Source organism: Microtus ochrogaster, unplaced genomic scaffold (assembly GCF_000317375.1).
Source record: "Microtus ochrogaster isolate Prairie Vole_2 unplaced genomic scaffold, MicOch1.0 UNK42, whole genome shotgun sequence".
NCBI lineage: Eukaryota > Metazoa > Chordata > Mammalia > Rodentia > Cricetidae > Microtus > Microtus ochrogaster.
Genome location: NW_004949140.1, coordinates 313,103 through 323,094, shown reverse-complemented (window position 1 = coordinate 323,094; position 9,992 = coordinate 313,103). Strand labels below are relative to the sequence as shown.

Genomic DNA, 9,992 nt, shown 5'->3' with positions numbered 1-9,992 from the left:
GAGGAGGCAGAAATCTTTAATAAATAAATTAATTAATAAATAAAAAAAGAGCTAGTTCCAGGACAGCCAGGACAGTTACACAGAGAAATCCTATCTTGAAAAATAACAAAAAAGATAAACATATGAAATGAAGTGACTCTTTGCTTGATTTAATAATTCTATTATATAAACATGAAAATTGGACATCATACTCCATAAATATATGCAATTAATAAAATATTTTGCGCACTGTAATTCATGCCTGTAATCCTAGGACGCAAGCAAGAGGTTCTAAAATTTGAGGCCAGCCTGGGCTACATATAGGCTTCGAAACCTAAGCAAATGAATGAATTCAAATTTCCGAAAAAAAAAAATCCACCTACAGCTATTGGCTACCATGTTGATTGGCAACACCTCTACATAATTAACAGAATGAGAAAATATCCCAGCCTTAGGGAATGAAGATCAAGAAGATTCTCTCCACCCAAGCTGCTTGCCAGGCCTGCCCAGAGGCTGCGTGTCCCTCTCCCCTCCAGCTGCCCGGTGAAGGCCGAGGTCTCCAGCACCACACCCGGTCTCCCCTCCTACCTGCCTGCTCTCCAGGCTCGCACTTACCTCTTTCTCCGCCTCCTTGAGCTCAGCTTCTTTCTCTTTGACTCTCTGGACAAACATCTGTCTCATCTCCTCTTCTTTTTTCTGGAGCTCCCCTAGGAACTCATTTCTCTTCGCCTCATATGTCTCCTGTAAACTGTAGATGGGATCCAGTCAATTCCACTGCCTCCCAGGCAAGCCCTGCTCAAGAAAACGGGCCTCAACCATCCTGAGCCCCCCTCATCCTCTCTGCTCTAATTCTGACAGAGAAATGTAAAGAGGACCATCAGAGAGGAGGGGACAGCTTGGCATACAGCAGCCATATTACAGAGCTACTGAAGGGGGCAGAGGAGCCCCAATGAACTGGATACCACCTTCTAGAAATCTTTCTCTCCCTCCCATCCCCCTTACAGAGGTGAAGTGACTCGCTGAAGATTGTACAGCTATTTAGAGGCAGAGCTGACACCAGAAGCTGGGTCTCCTGTCTCTTCATGTATGGCCTCTCTCCCACTGCACTGCACCGCCAGGCCCTGGCTCTGAAACCACCCACATTGATTCAGCACTTCCTCAAATACTTGCTGAGATTACAGCTACCACATAAGCGAGCAGTGCGAATAGACATGATGCTAGTCACTCGCTCAGCATCTAGTGCCTAGAGCCACCGTGCCTGCCCTAGAGGATCTCGGGGTCTATCGGGAGATGCCTGGATCAAGACCATGCCCTGGTCTGTACGTACTATTTTAAAAAGAGTCAGAGTCAACTGGGTGAAGACCAGAAGGACTGTGTTCCAAGAACAGAGCAGCATACTTAAATAGGCCTGGGGGAAATCACAGGAACCACGGAGGACTGGGAGGGGAGGTTCCTGAGTCTGGAAGAGGAGGACAGGCTTTGGATGCCACATGAAAGAAGTGGACATGTATCCACTGAGTGATTTTCATCACTCAGAACATGGGAAAGTCCACTTGGCTATTCTGGGAAGAAAACTCTGCAGCAATTTCAGTATGACAGGGCAGGATCTTCATGTCAGGGCTGGCAGGGAATGGAGAGAGATCTGGACGAGCAACAAAGGCTGCAGAATTTCCAGGCCTTGGAAGAAATCAAAGCTGATTCCAGACAGCTGTCCCCTGACTAACTCATATCTGCTTTCTCAAGTGTATCTTATTGTCTTGGTGAGCATCTCTCTTTGAATCTTTGTGCTTATGATCGACATTAAAGTTTCTGAATATACCCCCAAAAGAAGCTGATTCTAGTTTCTGGCCTGGGCCACTAGCTAGACGGTAGAACATGAACAGCATGGAAGAGGAAGAAGAAGGAGGTGGGCTGGATGGCAGACTATTGGGGATTCAGGTTAGGCATCCATAGCATGTCTGAGGGCAAATGTCTGCGGTGCAGCTGCATCTGTGGGCTTGGAGTTCAATGGTAAAGCGTTAGCTTTGGAGTCATAAGATTCCCGGGTGCTAATTAGACCTGTGAAAATAGAAAGAGCCAGAACAAAGAGACAGGAGTATGGAAGAGCTGAGACCCATGGAAGGAACCCCAAGGAGGCAGCAACATTTAAGGGAGAAAGCTGAAGAAATGAACCTGAAAGTGAGACCCAGGGGGAGAGGAATGAGGCTGGCTGGGCCCAACACTGGAAGAGCTGAAGGCAGAGGGTATTTCAAGAAAGCCAAATGAACATTCCACATTAAAACCAAAGATAGAAATCAAGCCACGATAAAACTGGCCACCGACCTACAACTGTAGGCCTTAGAGAGAGGCCCTTTTGTGGAGAGCTGGAGGCAGAAGGCAGATTGCAGTGGGTTGAGGAAGTAAGTGAGAGAGGAGGAAGAGGAACAGCGGAAACAGAAATGTTTCTTCCCTGTCAGAGACAAAGCTCTTGATGGGAGGAACTGGCAAGAAAGAGCAGAAGTGAAAAAGGGCTTGTGAGGCAGGAGTATTTACCAGCAAGGTGGACAAGGGCAGCGGGAGAGGGGGAAGGTGAAGATGCAGGAACAGAAGACTGGAGGATGGGGCAAAGGAGGGAAGGCCAGGACTGAATGGACAGGTAGAAGTACACCTTCCAGATGCAGAGGAAAACTGTGGACATGAAGGAGAGAAACCAAGGGCCTTCCAGCAGAGACAAACTCGCTTTCCTCCCTGCTCAGGAGCTCTGGGGCCCTGACCTGCCTCTCCACTGAGGGGTGGGAGGCTGCCATTCCTAAAGCAGACATTCCTAAAGCAGACATTCCCCCAACAGACTGCTTGTACAGTGTCCTAGGCCCTCTTTCTGCCACAAACAGGTTCTTTGGGATCCCAGAGGCCATTTGAGTGTCTTTTCCACCCACAGATATTCCCCCTGGCTTGCTCACGGATGCCTGACATTTCCTGAAAGGAGATGGAGTCACGGTAAAGGGCAGCATATGGTAATTCAAAATGCAGGGCTGATGACGCATTGTGTATAGAGAGAGAGCAGATGCTTCCACTGGTCTAGGGCTCCTACCTGCGCACTAAGAAGCACTTTAGTTCTGAGGTGAGGAAAACACCAGGGGTTATTCATCTTCAGGGGTCAAAACAAAACTCACACTGAAATTCTTAGGCAGTGGGAGAAGAGCCTCAGGCAGGTCACCAAGACAAGCAAAGTGGCTGTGGTCCTATTCTGTATTTTCCTATTTCTTTACTTAGTGCTAGCAATGAACTTGGGGCTTGTGCATGCTAGGGAAGCACATACTAGAAACCCATCTTAAGCAAGAGGAGAACCAGATGAAGAAAGTGGGAACAGAGGACAGTTCCTAACTGCCACCCAGTAGAACGAAAGCCCAGCTCAGGGTCTATGGAAGGGGGGGGGCAAAGCAGTGAGTAGTCAGCAAAGTGTTCTCTGGACCCCTGCCCTTCCCTGCTTTTCTGGCAGATGTGCAACATTGGTGACTCAGATATTCCCTTGGGCCCCCCCTAGCTAACCCCCACACCTCTCCTCCCCGGCGGATTATTGTCCAGGGCAAGGTTTTCTGAACTGGGCCAGGCGGGCCTGGCCTGACGTGAGCGGTACCTGAATGGTTTGCTGTCAGGGTCGGTGTCCTTGAAGCCCATCTCCTCCAGTTTACAGCGGCGGTACAATTCATAGTGCCGGGTGTGGGTCTGCTCCCGCAGATCCTCCATGTTGACCCGAATCAGCATCTCCCGCAGCTTCACAAAGTCGCAGTGGGCCTCATTTTCAACTGCATAGCGGGGATTGGGGCATTGGAAGTATATTGAAAGGAAGGCCAGCGGAAGAAGAAATGGATGCAGTGAGAAGTAAAGTGTCTAATGGTGACATCGCCTCGCAGCCTCTTTATACGGCTCCTACACACTTAACCTAACTCCATTTTCTGTGAAAATGGCAATGAAACATTATGAAAGGGCAATACCACTGTGCAAATATCTAAGAACTTTCATTAAGGCCTCCACACAAATTTACCAAGCAGACTTGCACAGAAATATCTTCTCTACGTTGCTTTGCACATGACGATGCATGCACCTCTATCTAGCCATCCACCCAATAAATATTAGTGGAATCTGTTTCCAGTATTCTTTCTGGCCCAGATAATTCAGAAGCGAAGCCTTGGCGCCACACTTTTAAGAACCTGCAGCTTAGTGGGAAAGCACATGTAAACAGAACAATATAACACAATGCCAAGATTACAACCGTGGAGGCATGGCTGCAGTGCAGTAAAAGCCCAGAAGAGGGGGACCTGTGAACTCCAGGAGAACAAGGGCTTCCCAAAAGATAAAACCTCTTGGATGACGCTGGAAGGAAGAGTCGAATTTATCAGGCAGGTAATAGAACATGATCTTCACAAGGCCTCCGAAGGCTAGGCAAGGGCACATAGTGAGCAAGTTGCAGAGTTAGGTTTCAAATCCCAGTAGTGTAGGGGCGAAGCAAAGACCATAGATGGATCTCCAGAGAGCAACGGAAAAGAACTAGGGTAGGAAAGGTGAGAGGGAAAAGGAGGGGCAGACCTCAGGTGTGGCTCGTGTGGGTGGTAGAAGCTCCCGAGGTGTTTTACCAAGGGTGGATAATGGCCTGACCACTGCAATCTGAAGGGGAAAGTAGATAACCGCTTCTTTGCCTTGTGGGCAAAGGTCTGCATCTTGGGGAGTAGACAAGAAGGTGAGTGATGTGGACTAAATCACAGCAGAGTGGACTTCTGGCCAGAGCCATGCTGCAAGCGGGGCTCTAATAGGATGTCTCCGGGCTCGTTGTACTATTAGAGAGGGTCAGATATGGTCATCAGAAGTATTTGTCCAAAGTCCAGAGTGGTCCATGTACTCTTTCTACTTAAGGTCCCTTACATTCAGTACCGACCTATCTATTGCCATAGAACATAAACTAATATAAAAAGCTGCAGCAATAAAATAACTCCTTGGGAGCAAGCTATATGTATCTGCTTCTCCAGCTCAAGACAGTGACCCCTGATCAGGAGGAATGATTCTAGAGCCAGGCCTGGTGATGCACACCTGTGATTTCAGCACTTAGGAGGTAGAGGCTGGAGGGTCAGGAGTTCAAGGCCAGCTTCAACTACACAGTGATTGCAAGGCCAACCTAGGCTACACAAAACTCTATTTTTTTAAGGATATAAGAAAGGAATAATTCTAAGTCTTTTTTAGGCTTCCAAGCAGTGTTCAACTGCTTCCTCATCCAGAAAAAATGTCAACTAGGGAGTTCAAAACAAACAAACAACAACAGAACTCAGTTTGGGATAAGAACAGGGTAGTCCAAGTTGGAGGAAGGAAGTCACTGGAAGTCTGTCTGCTGGTTTGTCTCCTCCCACCTCAGGTTTCTGTCTTTCAGGCCACAGACTCCAAAGGTGTGGCTCTTGGTCCAGAAGCCTTTTCCTGGTGTTCCTAGTGTAACATCCTGTGGTGGCGGTTTGAATGGAATTGGCTCCCATAATCTCATAGGGAGTGGCACTATTAGGAGGTGTGACCTTGTTGGAGTAGGTGTGGCCTTGTTGGAGAAAGTGTGTCACTGTGAGGGCAGACTTTGAGGTCTCATATATGCTTAAATTATGCCCATTGCCTCAGTTCACTTCCTGTTGCCCATGGGTCAAGATGTAGGGCTCTCAGCTCCTTCTCTAGCACCCTGTCTGCCTATACCCTGCCATGTCCTGCCATGATGATAATGGACTAATCCTCTGAGCCTGGAAGTCAGCCCCAATTAAATGCTTTCCTTTGTAAACGTTTGCCATGGGCAAAACAAACAAGAAACAAAACAAACACAAAGAGTTGCCATGGTCATAGTGTCTCTTCACAGCAATAAAACACTGACTAAGACACATCCCCAGCTGCAAATGGCGGAGAAGAGCAAAAAAAAGAGCAACATTTTGCGTAGCTCTGCCAACCAGTCTTCTACTACCTATGGGACATCCAGACGGGATGGAGCTCAACAGTAGCATTTTCATCTAGCAGGCATGAGGCCTGACTTCCGTCTCTGACATTGTAACAAAGAAGAACCGAGGAGGTAGCTTAGTGGCAGAGCACTCGCCTAGCATGCATGCTAGACATGGCCCCGAGTGCCAGTCTCAGCAGCACAGAAGAAGGAAAGCACTCCAGCTACTGTGGCTGGGGCTTTGCTGTGCCTTCAATCATACCAGCCTTTGGATGTGAGGTGGGCAACTCACTATCAACTTTCATCTTTGCTTCTTTTAAACACGGCCTCCCGAAGCTGCCTTTGAACTCACGATCCTCTCTTTTCAATTGCTCCCACCTCCCAGGACTGGACTTACAGACGGATGCCGCCCTTCTTGGGTGCCCACTCTCCTTCATTTGCTCAAGGATTGGGAAGAATTTACTGAGAAACTGTCAGTCACGGCCTGGTTTATAGCTACAGACTCAGGGCCCTCAAACCGCTGCCCCTGGCAGAGCCCTAGAGTTCATGTTACCTCCTGAAGAGAAGCTTATGTGTGAGAGAGACTGCGAAAAGAAGTGTCATGCATGTATACAGTATATAACTAACTCTTCAAAATTATGAAATAAGCATATCTATAAAAGAGTGCATGAAATAGGTATGTGCAATTTAAAGAAATTTAAAATTTGTAAATATCCCCACAACCGAAGCGAATGTTACTATTACCTTGGAAGCCCCTGCTGGCCTCTTTTTGATCTCATGCACCTCTCTCTGCTCCCTGCCTCCTTTGGCAATGAAACTGAAGCACTAGCCTGACAGGGTTTAGCAGTCATTTGCATATTTTTTTATTTTAATTTGTTTAGTGTGAGGGGGTGTGGGTGTGCACTGTGCACTTGTGAGGGCGCTGGTGTTTGTGTGAAGGTCAGAAGACAAGCTTTAGAAATCAGCTCTCTCCTTCCACCGTGTGGGCTCCGGAGATCAGGCTATGAGGCTGGGAGGAAAGTGCCTTTCCTTTGCCCCCACAAGACATCACACTAGTTCCGTTTTCTCAGATTTATTTTATTTGTGTGTGTGTGTGTGTGTGTGTGTGTGTGTGTGTGTATAGGGTGTCTGCAGAGGTCAGAAGAAGGTTCTGATCCCCTGGAGCTGGAGTTAGAGGAGGAAGGTGAGCCTTGTGGCGTGGGGCTTGGGAAGAGAGGTCAGGTCCTCTGCAAGAGTAAACAGGTACTCTTTGCCTCTGAGCCACTGCTCCAGCTCTCATTGTTTTTGTGTGTGTTTAATGAAAATGCTTTCATCATTCATCACTCATGCATGAATTTATCACAATATATATCATGTTATTTTAGCCTGCTTTTGGAATTCATATAAATAGAAACCTACCATATGCATTATGTGATTTATTTCGCTTAGCACTGTGTTTCTGAGAGCCATCCACACAGATGTAACTGAAATTCATTCACTTTCATTGCTGTCTAAGACCCCATTATATGACCATTTTACAAATTACCCCGGCTATTTTGATGGACACCTCATTGTTTGTAATAATTTATCATTATGAATAACACTGCTGTGAACATTCTCGTGCCTCTCCTAATGACACACTCACTTCTATTGCCCTTTCTATGTTGTGCCAAGTCCATTCGTCTTTTGCTGTTTCAGGGTGGGGTATAAGGGAGTACTTTCTCTATTAGACAAAAGGAGTCTGCTCCTATCACAGAATCTGGGCACAGGGCCAGAGCTTGCTGCTAGTGACCCCTGTGGCTGTTTGAGACCCACACTGAGTAGCGGAGGCTGAGACAAGCTAGGAGCTCGGCATATCGTGGCAGAAGCAGTAGATACACAAAGAAGGCGCTAAGTGCAGGCCCTCTGCACAGACTCACCCTGCACAGTCCCCCAAGGATACTGCCGCGCCCTCATCATCTTGTTGCCTATCTTCACTTCTTCTGTGCTGCCAACGACAGCAAACGGCAAGTGGGCCTAGAATAGAGGCAAATAAGCACTCAGAACTCCAGCAGGACGGCAGCGAATGCCCCACAATACAACTGTGGCTCGTCTCCAAGACTTTGGGTCGTCTCTCTGAGGCGCCACTCACTGCAGCAGCATTGAGAGGCATTTATTAAGCTCCATAGCCAGGCAGGGATGAGACCTAGTTCTTGACTCTGTTCTGGTTAATAATGGCATAGTTGAAAACACAGGGAACGAACAGGAACTTAAGTGGATATATGACCTAGCAAGCTATGCTCACCAGTCACCATCGCTGGGGGTGGGTTCATGAGCATCACAGGGGCTGGCTGAGTACAGAATCTGGCATCATTGTCTTTCCAGAGTTTGAAAGCACAGTCTAAAACCACTGAGCTGGACTGTCTTTGTTCTTGCCCACCCTAGATCACACTGATCCCATGAACCTAGAGGGCAAATCAGGAAATCTCCACCCACAAGCTCTGAGGGTGCACTATGAGGGACATAAAAAAAGTAGAAGACCCTTCCTTGCACCTTGGGAGCTTGGACTCTCATTGACAAAGCCTAAGTTACAGTCTCAAAATCCGATTAGACAGGATGTGACCAAGGGCTAAGAGTAGGTCCTTCACAAATACTCCTTGAATAGAGGCTGTCAGAGTAGGGACGAAGATGAGAGGGAAAGTTCAAGCAGGGTCAAGAGATTGGTGCTTGCAGGAGAGATGAGGACCAGTGAATGCAGAGGGCTAGACTGAGGGAGGAGGTGAGAACAAAAACCATGCTGTATCATCATCTGCTTGCATCCTGGCCTCTCAGCTTTAAGTGATGCAGGAGAGCTGTCTGTGAAGTGGGAGGCACTTCTCTAGGTTCAAGTAGGGAAAAAAAATGCGAGAAGAAAATAAAAGCATAGGAAATGCCAGTCTTCCCTTGGGCCTGTTATTTTTATCATCAAGGGACCCTGCCAGAATGACAGGGTCACTTGCTTCCTCGCTTCCTCAAACTGCTGTCATTTGATTCCTTAAACACACAGGCCCCACCAAACTCAATTCCAAGGCCACATAAAACCTCCCACAGCACACTCCTTTGTCACTGGCATCAAAGGTGGTTCTGGAAAGTACAGGCAAACAGATCATTTCCAAGGGCCAGAAATATAAACCTTAGATAGTATCAGAGAGAGCAAGGCCAGAGAGCTTAAAGGAGTCTTGCATGTCCTAAACGCCCATGCTAGGTCTTCCCAGTAAGTGGTGATGCCACCACACCTTGGATGCCAGCCTTCTCGGGCCACCTAGGATGGTTGACATTGGGTGTCCTGGCTAAAGAGCATCTGCTGGAAGTCAACTAAACACGACAGGCCAGGAGTCACTGGAAACAAGCTCTGACCATGACGCTCTGGAAAGACATGTGGCTATGACAACCAGAATGGAATCAAGCGAGACAGAGGGGAGGTTTAAATTTCCGTCACACTCCAAGGTGCTACCCACGATATCCCTGTTCAGTGGAGGCCAGACTTTCTCTCAGTTTTTCAGGTCCCTGCTGGAGGCTGCCAGGTGATGCTTCATACATGAGGCCCCAGGAAGTTGACTTTTGATAGCTCCAAGATGAGGCCCCTGCTGACACATAATGAGCAGACTAATAAGGGGCCCCCATGTGACTCTGCCTAAACCTATGATGAGGGACACCAAGATATGAGGTCTCCCAGATGCAGAGCGCTATCAAAATACATAGCATGTCTTGGGAGTCTGGCCCTAGAGTCACTACTTCGTCCATTTTGTACAGCTACAACAAAATACCTGAGACTAAGTAATGTCTACAGACATAAACAGACTTTCCGTAGTTCAAGAGGCTGGACATCTAAGCTCAAAGTAGTAGCACCTTTGGGTGTCTGATGAGGGTCTTCTTGTTACATCTTCCCATTGCAGAAGGTAGACAAGCTAGCTAAATTCTACACATAAGTCTCTCGTATAAAGGCCCTTAATCTCATTAGTGAGGGAGCAGCCCTTATGGCCCAACTAACTGCTAAAGGCCCAAACTCTCTTCTTCTGAAAAGAGGTTGATTTTGAATTGTGCATGTGTATGTCTATGTGGGCATGTGCATGTCTGTATG

The 9,992-nt window shown here is 47.6% G+C and overlaps 1 protein-coding gene across 2 annotated transcripts in view; it reads right to left on the bottom strand.

The window, feature by feature from the left end:
- The window catches only part of Sept6 (septin 6), a 108,135-nt gene that overhangs the window by 42,822 nt on the left and 55,321 nt on the right, over positions 1–9,992 (bottom strand). For both annotated transcript variants that reach the window (XM_005368885.3, XM_026790140.1), the window contains exons 6-8: positions 7,813–7,909; positions 3,596–3,764; positions 595–727 (exon numbers count right to left, since the gene is read on the bottom strand). In XM_005368885.3, the coding sequence (XP_005368942.1) occupies positions 595–727; positions 3,596–3,764; positions 7,813–7,909 (399 nt within the window). The remainder of the gene's footprint in view (positions 1–594; positions 728–3,595; positions 3,765–7,812; positions 7,910–9,992) is intronic.